We start from the raw sequence: 13,011 nt of genomic DNA, 5'->3' as shown, positions 1-13,011 counted from the left end.
TTTAATGTTTGGCCAAAACTGGTCTGACAACCGACCTTTCATCTCCGTGGTGCATCACGTACATTTGCACTGTCAAGCTAGCGGTGTAAAGACGGGGTTTTTACGGGTAGCAAGAGCTGGTGCAAAGATTGTCGGATTTAAAATAACTCCGTGCGGTTCAAAATATTGTTGGTAAGAAGCGGTGGTTGGGGTATAAAGTATAGCGAGGTCTTTCGTGCAATTGACTGCACAAAAGGTTGCTTTTTTACCTAAATTTCGGTAAGATTTTTTCCGAGTGTAGTTGGGCTGTTAGACAATGTAAAATAACGCTTTTGTTTTAGGCTGATTTGTTTGCCGGAGCTATTTTCATAGAAACTGCCCTTGACATATAAGGTTGCTTTTGGGGTTTTTATGAGTCAAGAAAATGTTAAATATGAGGAAATGTATAAAAATATATGTTGCAATCAAGGCACGTGCAGGAAAAATTCAACCAACACAAACGGAGTTGGACTTTTAAAAGTTTTGATATTTTTCTTGTTGTTTGGTAATGGTTTTCTTTTGCTACAATATTTCATTTCTTTTACTATTACGCATCAGCGAGCTGGTTTTATTGTCATATCACTATATACGTAATAATGGATTGTCCTGGAATTGAGGGAACAGAACCACCATTACCAGATGCTGGGTTGGATGCTGCGGATTATGGAGTAATAGCAGCTTACTTTGTTTGCATCTTACTAGTTGGAATATGGGTAAATTTTACATTTATTACGGTAAACGACCCTAGTTTTGGACCATGTATTACGTACGTAAATTTTTAAGGCAATGTGCAAGACGAACCGATCAAACGTCAGTGGATTTTTTCTTGCTGGTCGCGACATAACTTGGTTTCCCGTTGGAGCATCGCTTTTCAGCAGTAATATTGGAAGTGGACACTTTGTTGGCTTGGCTGGAAGTGGCGCAGCGTCTGGAATAGCACAGGGAACGTTTGAATGGAACGTAAGTGTCATAAAAGCAATAAATATTTTACCTTTTTTTAAAGCATTAATTTAACTTGGCATACTTTAAATATTTCTTGATGATAAAATTCTTGCGTGTTATACATTTCTTGACAGGCTGTCCTGACCCTTCTTCTGTTGGGTTGGATATTTGCTCCCATATATATTGCATCCGGAGTAGTTACAATGCCAGAATATCTAAGAGAACGATTTGGAGGACAAAGAATTCGAACTTTTCTTTCTGTTCTTTCTCTAATCCTCTACGTTTTTACCAAAATTCCGGTAAGATTTTCTCCGAGTGTAGTTGGGCTGTTAGACAATGTAAAATAACGCTTTTGTTTCAGGCTGATTTGTTTGCCGGAGCTATTTTCATAGAAACTGCCCTTGGCCTAAACATATATTTAGCTATTGTGATTTTGCTTTCAATCACGGCATTGTATACTGTGACGGGTGGATTGGCTGCAGTCATCTACACAGACACCGTTCAAACCGTTGTCATGCTCATTGGGGGACTGGTGATGATGGGACTCGGTAAAACCATATTTCATGTTATAGAGCAGTGATTCCCAACCTTTTTGCGGTTGCGTACCATTTGGAGGTAAAACAATATCGACGCGTACCACCTAGTTGAGCATTATGCCTAGGGTATGAAGTAACAAACATTTTGAGATCACTTACGATTTTTAAATTCGCACTATATCCGCAAATTACAGAAAGGTGCTCGCGTACCACATGGAATGCCGTCGCGTACCACCGGTTGGGAAACACTGTTATATAGTGATAAAATATCAACAACATAACAACAAAAACATTTATGTATAACAACTTTATATGTTACAAAAATTTTATGGCGACGAAATTATAAAACCAAATACCAGGTACTAATATCCTCTCAAAAGTTTTTGAAATTTGAAAATTATTATTTTTTAATAAAATTGTTAACAGATTGAACAGTTTATCTTTACAGTGGGAATAACAATAATGTTGTTTTAGCCTTTAACCAAATTGGAGGTTATGATCAACTGGAATGTAAGTACATGAACGCGATTCCCGATGAGCGACCTCCAAATACGACATGTGGTTTGCCAAGACCGGATTCTTTCCATGTGTTTCGAGATCCTATTGATAGCGACATGCCATGGCCAGGAATGCTCTTCGGTATCAGTATAATTGCCACCTGGTATTGGTGCACTGATCAGGTAGATAATGTATGAAAGCACTGAACTTACATGGACGTTGCTCCTATATAGGAAGTCAACACTATAACATATTATTTTAAAAGTCAAAACCAAATGTTTTGTGTGACTAAACAAAGTTACTTCGAGATCCTATTGTAAGTTTATTTGGTGTAGTTTGAAAATTCAGAAACAAGAATGTAGCGTAGATTTGGAGAACTTTTATTGACATCTTTAGGTAATCGTTCAAAGAACTCTGGCTGCAAAAAACCTTTCTCATGCCAAAGGTGGATGCGTTATGGCTGGATTGCTTAAAGTTTTGCCTATGTACATGATGGTTATGGTTGGAATGATCAGTCGCATTGTTTTTCCCAGTAAGCTTCCTCACAGTCGATTTAATTCAATGTTGTTAACACTCCATACGTTTCTGCAGACAGTATCGGTTGCGCAACTCCTGAAGTTTGCAAGGCAGCTTGCGGAGTTTCTGTGGGATGTACAAACTACGCGTACGCCAAACTTGTTTTGCAAATCATGCCAACTGGTCTTAAAGGTAAGAACAAGGCAAAATTTGTTTTTAAAAAACTTCCTAAATATGAATCATGCCATACTGTACTGCTTTGGAATTAGTGTTTTTGCTTTTCACCAATAGACGTATTGTAGACCTTTTTTCACCTCATATGTGTTGCAATGTTTACGTCGATCCTAACTGTACCAAACTTTATTGTTGCAAAAACGTATTATTGTTTTTAGGTCTTTTGCTGGCAGTAATGATCGCAGCCCTAATGTCCTCGCTCACATCAGTTTTCAACAGCGCAAGTACTTTGTTTACATGCGATATTTGGGCCAAACTGCGGCCTAAAGCCGGCAATAAAGAACTGATGATAGTTGGCCGGTAAATAAATTTGGATCCGTTTTATACAATATGCAAAATTATGATGTTTTACAACAGAGTTTTCATTCTTGTCATGGTTGGAGTAAGTGTGGCTTGGGTTCCAATTATTCAGGCATTTGCTGATGGAAAGTTGTTTGACTACATTCAGTCAATTACAAGTTTCTTGGCACCTCCAATTACTGCAGTGTTTGTAATGTCTGTATTTTGGGACAGACTAAATGAACCGGTGGGTAAAAATAGGCTACTTTAGTTTTAGACAAAAATACTTTCGCCTGTTTGATGCTGCTTTACCGCGTTAAAGGTGTATGACGTTACACTATTCTTAAACAGGGAACCTTCTGGGGACTTGTTCTTGGCTTAATTATCGGTCTGGTTCGAATGATTTTCGAGTTTGCAGCAGGGGCCCCAGCCTGTGGAAAACCAGAGTTCAGACCAACCATCCTTTTCAAAGTTCACTATCTTTACTTTGCCATGATCCTTTTTGCATTAACCATCGTTATATCAGTGTCGGTTTCACTGGTCACTCCACCAATTGACAAAAGATGTGTAAGATGTTAATGGTTCATAGGTTTATTGCGGATTAAATAACTTTTTTTATTTAACCAGCTTGTACGACTTACTTGGTGGACGCGTTACTGCAAACGAAAGAGGTTAAATGTGTATGATCTTATCCGAGAAAAGGTTTGACAATTGTCAAGAATATTTTTTTTAGCCATTCCAACCTGTGGAATGTGAATATCGCCGCTTTACTGATGTGCTGTGGTGGCGTTTTCCTGTTTGGTTTCTACGCTTAACTTTATCTTGCAGATTGCCAACGAGCAAGAAGAAAAAGCCAAGTTGCAGCAAATTATCCAGAGTGGAAACATTTCAGATGACGTGAAAAAGTCGATTGCTTCAGCACCTGTTCCCCCACCTCCACCCCCAAGCAACATCCCTCCACCCCCTCCACCAGGAGGAGCAATTCCACCCCCACCTCCTCCCATGGGTGGAATACCCCCACCACCTCCACCAGGTGGGGTGCCACCCCCTCCAAAGGGTGGGGTTCCAAGGCCTCCGGGTGGTGGTGCTGGTGGCCCATCACTAAACCTTCCCAAAAAACAAATACCTAAAGCGCCAAACCCCCTTAAATCATTCAACTGGTCGAAGTTGCCCGAAAGTAAGCTTCCGGGGACAATCTGGATGGATCTTGACGATTCGAAGGTATCGGTTTGTTTGTTGCCCACACCAAATGTACAAAATTACTTTTCAGGCTTGCGGATAAAATATTATCTCGATTTGGTTGGTTTTAAACAAATTATTGCCAAAAACGCACAAAATGCTTTGCATAATATTACTTTCTGGTTAAAACAAGCAAGTTCCTCAAGTAGTATCTAGCGCTTTTATTGCACATAGCATATTTTATGTATTTCCTGTAAGTCCATTCTTTTTGTAAAACAATATCGACGCGTACCACCTAGTTGAGCATTATGCCTAGGGTATGAAGTAACAAACATTTTGAGATCACTTACGATTTTTAAATTCGCACTATATCCGCAAATTACAGAAAGGTGCTCGCGTACCACATGGAATGCCGTCGCGTACCACCGGTTGGGAAACACTGTTATATAGTGATAAAATATCAACAACATAACAACAAAAACATTTATGTATAACAACTTTATATGTTACAAAAATTTTATGGCGACGAAATTATAAAACCAAATACCAGGTACTAATATCCTCTCAAAAGTTTTTGAAATTTGAAAATTATTATTTTTTAATAAAATTGTTAACAGATTGAACAGTTTATCTTTACAGTGGGAATAACAATAATGTTGTTTTAGCCTTTAACCAAATTGGAGGTTATGATCAACTGGAATGTAAGTACATGAACGCGATTCCCGATGAGCGACCTCCAAATACGACATGTGGTTTGCCAAGACCGGATTCTTTCCATGTGTTTCGAGATCCTATTGATAGCGACATGCCATGGCCAGGAATGCTCTTCGGTATCAGTATAATTGCCACCTGGTATTGGTGCACTGATCAGGTAGATAATGTATGAAAGCACTGAACTTACATGGACGTTGCTCCTATATAGGAAGTCAACACTATAACATATTATTTTAAAAGTCAAAACCAAATGTTTTGTGTGACTAAACAAAGTTACTTCGAGATCCTATTGTAAGTTTATTTGGTGTAGTTTGAAAATTCAGAAACAAGAATGTAGCGTAGATTTGGAGAACTTTTATTGACATCTTTAGGTAATCGTTCAAAGAACTCTGGCTGCAAAAAACCTTTCTCATGCCAAAGGTGGATGCGTTATGGCTGGATTGCTTAAAGTTTTGCCTATGTACATGATGGTTATGGTTGGAATGATCAGTCGCATTGTTTTTCCCAGTAAGCTTCCTCACAGTCGATTTAATTCAATGTTGTTAACACTCCATAAGTTTCTGCAGACAGTATCGGTTGCGCAACTCCTGAAGTTTGCAAGGCAGCTTGCGGAGTTTCTGTGGGATGTACAAACTACGCGTACGCCAAACTTGTTTTGCAAATCATGCCAACTGGTCTTAAAGGTAAGAACAAGGCAAAATTTGTTTTTAAAAAACTTCCTAAATATGAATCATGCCATACTGTACTGCTTTGGAATTAGTGTTTTTGCTTTTCACCAATAGACGTATTGTAGACCTTTTTTCACCTCATATGTGTTGCAATGTTTACGTCGATCCTAACTGTACCAAACTTTATTGTTGCAAAAACGTATTATTGTTTTTAGGTCTTTTGCTGGCAGTAATGATCGCAGCCCTAATGTCCTCGCTCACATCAGTTTTCAACAGCGCAAGTACTTTGTTTACATGCGATATTTGGGCCAAACTGCGGCCTAAAGCCGGCAATAAAGAACTGATGATAGTTGGCCGGTAAATAAATTTGGATCCGTTTTATACAATATGCAAAATTATGATGTTTTACAACAGAGTTTTCATTCTTGTCATGGTTGGAGTAAGTGTGGCTTGGGTTCCAATTATTCAGGCATTTGCTGATGGAAAGTTGTTTGACTACATTCAGTCAATTACAAGTTTCTTGGCACCTCCAATTACTGCAGTGTTTGTAATGTCTGTATTTTGGGACAGACTAAATGAACCGGTGGGTAAAAATAGGCTACTTTAGTTTTAGACAAAAATACTTTCGCCTGTTTGATGCTGCTTTACCGCGTTAAAGGTGTATGACGTTACACTATTCTTAAACAGGGAACCTTCTGGGGACTTGTTCTTGGCTTAATTATCGGTCTGGTTCGAATGATTTTCGAGTTTGCAGCAGGGGCCCCAGCCTGTGGAAAACCAGAGTTCAGACCAACCATCCTTTTCAAAGTTCACTATCTTTACTTTGCCATGATCCTTTTTGCATTAACCATCGTTATATCAGTGTCGGTTTCACTGGTCACTCCACCAATTGACAAAAGATGTGTAAGATGTTAATGGTTCATAGGTTTATTGCGGATTAAATAACTTTTTTTATTTAACCAGCTTGTACGACTTACTTGGTGGACGCGTTACTGCAAACGAAAGAGGTTAAATGTGTATGATCTTATCCGAGAAAAGGTTTGACAATTGTCAAGAATATTTTTTTTAGCCATTCCAACCTGTGGAATGTGAATATCGCCGCTTTACTGATGTGCTGTGGTGGCGTTTTCCTGTTTGGTTTCTACGCTTAACTTTATCTTGCAGATTGCCAACGAGCAAGAAGAAAAAGCCAAGTTGCAGCAAATTATCCAGAGTGGAAACATTTCAGATGACGTGAAAAAGTCGATTGCTTCAGCACCTGTTCCCCCACCTCCACCCCCAAGCAACATCCCTCCACCCCCTCCACCAGGAGGAGCAATTCCACCCCCACCTCCTCCCATGGGTGGAATACCCCCACCACCTCCACCAGGTGGGGTGCCACCCCCTCCAAAGGGTGGGGTTCCAAGGCCTCCGGGTGGTGGTGCTGGTGGCCCATCACTAAACCTTCCCAAAAAACAAATACCTAAAGCGCCAAACCCCCTTAAATCATTCAACTGGTCGAAGTTGCCCGAAAGTAAGCTTCCGGGGACAATCTGGATGGATCTTGACGATTCGAAGGTATCGGTTTGTTTGTTGCCCACACCAAATGTACAAAATTACTTTTCAGGCTTGCGGATAAAATATTATCTCGATTTGGTTGGTTTTAAACAAATTATTGCCAAAAACGCACAAAATGCTTTGCATAATATTACTTTCTGGTTAAAACAAGCAAGTTCCTCAAGTAGTATCTAGCGCTTTTATTGCACATAGCATATTTTATGTATTTCCTGTTATAATTACGCTGTCCCGTGTGGTTTAGGCATTGAAGTTGATCGATTTACCCAACTTAGACAACACATTTTCTGCCTACCAACGACAGCAGGTAAATAGCCACGCCAGAAACAATGTAATTGCGCATTTGGCTTGCATGAATATTGCATGGTTGCCGAGGGCCCGGCGTTACGAAATCAAATAAATATTGGGAATTGAAACTTAAACAGACAACGATGGATTTTGGTTGCATTTTAAAAGATAAGAAAAAATTAAAGCGTATTTAAAGAAATCAAATAGTACTGTTTGTTTGGCATGGCAATGAATAATTTTCACGAAGCTATTTAGAAAATTGGTGCCTTTTACAAATGTATCACATGTAATTGATATTCATTTTTAATTGTGAGAGTTTCAAAAGAAACAGCTTTCTTGCCCTTGTCATGCACACGCTACTATTTACTTGAGGGCTGTTTGTGTATGTCAACATATCTGGTTATTCCATACAAGGTATACTTTTCATATTGTCACAAGTTATTGTACTTGTAATTTTGTAGTTAAACAGCGGTTTTACTGTTTAAAATCACATGAAGTAAGGCCGTGTTTGCGACCAACATACAGATGCTGCTAACAATATATCCTGGGTGGCCTGTGGTGCTTCTTACATACTGCGCTATCCTCACGCATGTAACTCATAACACTGTATGTTGCCCCCATTCATGTCCAGTGTCATGTTGCAATCAGCAACAGTTGCAAAACGTTTCACATCCCCGTGCATTTGCGGTGCCTGCCCGATTTTGTTTAACCTGTTCATAACCACGTGTTTTTGCTGCACTAACTTAATTGCTCTTTGCATGTCTACGAAGGAGACGCCAATAAACATTCCATTAAAGGTGAGCACCTCATACTGCATGAAGCAATACTTCTATCTATGCTTTGCTCTGGGAATTGATAACACTTGAAATAATTCGAAACATATTGAATGGCTTTCAAAAAATGCCAAATTTGACCGTGATTGTGGTGTTAACCGTATTGAACCAATTAGTTTTGCAAAATACGTTAATTTTTGTGAGGAAAATGTCGATCATTATATATATATGTTTTATTGCAGAATATCTTCGCTTATGTGTTGCAAGCTATAAACAATATACGATGTTTAAAACGTTTGATAAAATACCTATGAGTGCCATACCCACAAGTGTTGTACCACTGTTTACTGAACGAATCCCATCTAAACCCGTGCAGAAGTACGGATCGCAGGAAGATCTTGCGGTAAAGAAAGTCAAGGAGTTGTCAGTGATCGACGGACGTCGTGCACAAAACTGCACCATCCTACTTTCCAAACTCAAATTGTCGGACGAAGACATTAAGAGGGCTGTACTTAGTTGTGATAAGGTAATATTCGATCACCTCATTGCCCTTTCTTTCTTGCGACAACGTAACGCTTCCATCGAAAATGTATTTTTGTTTCGAAATTGATTTCTTGTCAGTTTAATTGGCGGCGTATCTTGCTCCCTGGACACGTAGCGTCTGTTCGCGTTCCCACTAAAGCTGCTTCGACATTCGATAAACTTTCATTTCAACAGCAATTTTTTTGTATACGTGTGCTTACGATCATCATATAAAAAGTCATATTCACGAGAAAAACAAACATTTTCAGTAAAAGGCGAATCACGGAACCAACTCTAATTTCCTACCAATGCACAATTTATGGCTGTTGTAAATCGAATTAATCTCAACGTTATTGTGTAAAATTTTGTGACAGAGCGAGGACTTGCAAAAAGACATGTTGGAGCAGCTGATCAAGTTCATACCCTCTAAAGAGGAGATCGACATGTTAAACGAACACAAAAACGATATTTCGAAGATGGCCAAAGCTGACCGATTTCTTTTCGAAATGAGCCAGTGAGTACTAGGGATTCATTAATTTATTCCGGTTCAAATGTGGCAAAATATGTTGTGTTTCACGAAACGTGATGGAAAAAACTTTCGTTTGTGGAAGTCTTTGCTTGGCCGTTTGGTCAGCAAAGTCGTCTGATAGTCACACCAGCTGCACTGATGAGACCTTTTAGGTCGAAACAGTGGCCATCTGTCTGCAGCTTATACACAATTTCGTTTGTTTTAATTTTAATGTTTTTCAATAAGCCGTATGCCCATATCTGCGCAAAATTGTATATGACTTCGTAATAAAATATTCATGTCTTCCTCAGAATCCACCACTACGAGCAAAAACTAAAAGCCCTATTTTACAAGAAGAAATTCCACGAACGGATATCCGAACTTCAGCCGAAAGTCGAAGGTGTGATGACGTTCTTCTTAACATTTAATACTCGCGCATATTCCCTCACGTGATTTGTGACGTCATATTTAGCTATTCTAAAAGCGGTGAAGGAGGTTGAAGGTAGCAAGAAGCTGCGCAGGGTTCTGGAGATGGTTTTGGCGTTTGGCAACTACATGAACAAAGGGCAGAGGGGAAACGCGTACGGATTTAAACTACAAAGCTTGAACAAGATTGCTGATACAAAGTCTAGCGCCAACAGGTAGAGCAAAACTCAACGAGCTAATGTTAAACAAATTCATATTAAAATGTGCTAAGGCGTGAACTGAACGTAAAAAAAAATGCACGAAGGAAAAAAATTACGTTTTTTAACTTTCGTCAATTTGTGCACTGATAAGACCTTTTAGGTCGAAACAGTGGCCATCTGTCTTCAGCTTACACAATTCATATTATTGACTCCACTTTGCTTTTGTCTATTTGTCAGAAAAAGCTGAAAAAGTTCAGCGATTTTGAACATTCCTCTCCCCTATCATTTCAGAAGCTAAATAGCTTTTATGTATATGTTTCTTTTTATTGGTTCCATGTGATAAAAGTTTTTTATTCTAATCACCAACTCCTTACCACTATGTAGAAACGTCACCCTCATGCACTTCCTTGTCGGAATGCTGGAGAAAAACTCACCCGAACTTCTCGACCTGCCTGAAGATCTGAGCCACGTGGATGTAGCGGCCGGTGTCAGGTGACGTAACCGGGATGTCAAAGCCAAATTGTGACGTAACAGTCTGTGTTATTGCAGCCTTGGAGAGGTGGACAAAGAATTAGCGCAGCTCCGTGCAGGATTCAAAAGCTTGACAACGGAACTTGACTTGCAAAAAGCGCGGGTTTTGGCGGGTCAGAACGATCCACAGGACCAGTTTGTCCCGGTCATGACTGACTTCGTTACCGTGGCAACGTTCGGATTTACCGAACTTGAGGAGTTGCAAGTTGATGCAAAGAAAGGAGTAAGTAGAATGTTTAAAGATAATTTAATTTGTTTTACTGTAGCTTTGCAACCTTGCGTTTTATGGTTAATTTACCCTATGTGTGTGTGAGAGCTCTGGTCATCAGGGTGCGTATGATTGAGTCGCTGCACTTTTATGGACTTCGTCGGTTTAGGACGGTGTTTCCCCAAACTGGGGGTCACGACCTTGTGGGTAAATTTATATTTCTTGATATGTCGAAAAATTGATTACTGCCGAACAGAAAAGGTTACAAAAAGTTTGGTCAATTGGAAATGGTCCCGACCAATAAGTTTCGGAAGCCCTGGTGTTTGAAATCTGTTTCCTGTTGTTTACCAACAATGGGATAATTATTTAACTGAACATGGATCACATACAGAGTCCGTGCGCATCCTTCGCATGTACAACTTCTCACCTCTGATACTTTTTAGTATGGAAAAGTGTGCGGGCTTTTTGCCGAAGATCCGAACAAACTTCAGCCCGATCAATTCTTCGGTCTCTTCACCGCGTTTATGGATACGTTCAACAATGCGAAGAAGGACAACGCGGCGATGCGCAAGAAGAAAGAAGACGAGGAACGAAGGAAGAAAACCGAAATCGAGGTTTGCCCCCGTTTCCTCTTCAACTTCAAGCTTTCATAATTCATAATTTCACTCTTTAATCCGTTTCAGAGAGAAAAGGAAAAACAGAAACGTAAAACGGCGAAAGGTGGAGGGAAAAAGGATGAGAGAGGTGAATTCGACGACCTTGTTTCCGCTCTCAGGTCCGGGGAAGTCTTCGAAAAGGAAGTCAGTAAATTCCAGAAAAGAAACCGAAACCGGAGGGTTCCATCCGGAATGGACTCGGATCGCGAGAGAGTCGTCACGAAGATTACCACGCACATTTGACCAATCGCAGCGCAGCAAATGTGGGCGTGGTTCGTGACCCGCCCACAGGTGTGCGGCAAGGTGTCTGCAACAGCGCCCTCACGTGGAGGACTGGCGCTGGCGTCGTACTAACGTGGCGATTTTCAATTGGCTGTCACTGTACCCCGCGACAGCTTCGCCTTTTATGCTTTATCACGTCATAGGCAACGTGCCTTTCAACATCACAACTGCCCTTTTGTTAGGCAATAAATACATTTCATTATTACGTCATAATCGTCACTGAACTTCTTTTTTTTATTTTACCTATTTTTTGTTCAACTAACTCCCGGCGGTGAAATGAACGCGTGAATGTCCCGCGTCATATCACCATCTGACGTCACATTTCTTGAAATAACATTTGAAAATATTTCCCCTACGTAACGAAGCCGAATTATTAGCCGCTTTTTATTCGGTATGTCCCGAATCATATTATTATTGTTCCACGCGCATTGATTGGCTGTTCCAAGTCACCAATAACGAAAGAGGTACTTCCCCTCACTTAAGCTGGTACGTTGTAACTTCACGTAACGCATCACGCTACTTAATTTGCTGTTGCCATGACTACGTTCGCCGTTTCGAGAAATAAAGCGAGTTCGTTGTAGCGCAAAGAGGACAACTGATGATTGCTTTGTTGGGTTTCAAAAAGGCAACCGTGCAAGGACTACAATGGTCTAATATTTTTATCCCCCCTCTGGGAGTATAGAAAAACCTATCTTACAGAAAGTGGACAGAACGTGATATGGTGGCTGGAGAACAATCATCAACTCATGTTTTTGTTGAGAGTTTGTCAAAGAGGATTTATACCAGGTGGGAAAATCACCGTTATGAACTTGGTACTGGGATTGGATATTTTCTAAACCCAACCTTTGTAGTTTATTGCACAGTGTTACATATTTTCGTGACCCACAATTTTACACGGTTGGTTTTGAAGCAGGTACGCTTGGTTAGACTTATCGAGTTCAGTGTGACTAAGTAACCAATGGACAACGGTTGCATTAAGGCATGATGATGAAAGTCTTCAATGCATTATACGGCCGTCTGGAGTGATGTTAATAATTTTGTTTCTGATCATTTGGAAAAAAATACTATTGACTTCATACAATTTGCCCAAACATACCGGACATTTAAACACAAGTAATACCGTAGGTACACATTTTAGGCACCTACGATCACATTACTTTTTAATGCTATATCTATTGTCGTTGGAAAGAATGTTAGGGCTACTAATAAAACATCCTCAATCCTGAATCTGCTATTCTGTGCGTTTACTTGTAACAGTAAAAGAATACTACATCAAATATTTCAGATCGCATTTGCCTATGGAATACAGTTTTGCCTTTAAAAAATGCCCTTCTCACCCAACGTCACAATAATCATCATATAATGTTCAGGTAATTGTTGTGGAGCAAACTTGAGCAGCATAGTTCGGGCCATTGTAATCAGTGGTACCAAGTAAGCCGAAACGGTCCTGGACAGGAAAATAATTCTTGTCGGTAGTTC

General features: G+C 39.9%; 1 protein-coding gene and 1 pseudogene across 2 annotated transcripts; both read left to right on the top strand.

The window, feature by feature from the left end:
- The first annotated feature begins 801 nt into the window (after positions 1-801).
- LOC145898026 (sodium/mannose cotransporter SLC5A10-like) lies at positions 802-4,305 on the top strand. The gene is made up of 12 exons (XM_082986474.1): positions 802-978; positions 1,095-1,259; positions 1,322-1,508; positions 1,971-2,176; positions 2,391-2,526; positions 2,586-2,702; positions 2,903-3,044; positions 3,102-3,270; positions 3,375-3,590; positions 3,651-3,725; positions 3,852-4,244; positions 4,294-4,305. Exons 1-12 carry the CDS (start codon positions 805-807, stop codon positions 4,303-4,305), a joined length of 1,992 nt encoding a protein of 663 aa, XP_082842600.1. The 5' UTR covers positions 802-804.
- Positions 4,306-4,855: 550 nt separating this feature from the next.
- LOC145898025 (disheveled-associated activator of morphogenesis 2-like) lies at positions 4,856-12,108 on the top strand (annotated as a pseudogene). The gene is made up of 18 exons (XR_014402420.1): positions 4,856-5,073; positions 5,288-5,423; positions 5,483-5,599; positions 5,800-5,941; positions 5,999-6,167; positions 6,272-6,487; positions 6,548-6,622; positions 6,749-7,141; positions 7,383-7,445; positions 8,197-8,223; positions 8,576-8,725; positions 9,096-9,235; positions 9,541-9,629; positions 9,702-9,870; positions 10,240-10,347; positions 10,405-10,609; positions 11,038-11,208; positions 11,278-12,108. The product of XR_014402420.1 is annotated as a disheveled-associated activator of morphogenesis 2-like (transcript).
- The last annotated feature ends 903 nt before the right edge of the window (positions 12,109-13,011 follow it).

Source organism: Ascidia mentula, chromosome 4 (genome assembly GCF_947561715.1).
Source record: "Ascidia mentula chromosome 4, kaAscMent1.1, whole genome shotgun sequence".
NCBI classification, from domain to species: Eukaryota; Metazoa; Chordata; class Ascidiacea; order Phlebobranchia; family Ascidiidae; genus Ascidia; species Ascidia mentula.
This window is presented reverse-complemented; position numbering and strand designations above follow the sequence as displayed.

Excerpts from the sequence above, each read along its gene's own strand:
- LOC145898026 (XM_082986474.1), top strand. The coding sequence starts at position 805 with ATGTGCAAGACGAACCGATCAAACGTCAGTGGATTTTTTCTTGCTGGT. Across the intron at positions 3,271-3,374 it reads GGGACAGACTAAATGAACCG|GGAACCTTCTGGGGACTTGT; the intron begins GTGGGTAAAAAT and ends ATTCTTAAACAG. Across the intron at positions 3,591-3,650 it reads CACCAATTGACAAAAGATGT|CTTGTACGACTTACTTGGTG; the intron begins GTAAGATGTTAA and ends TTATTTAACCAG.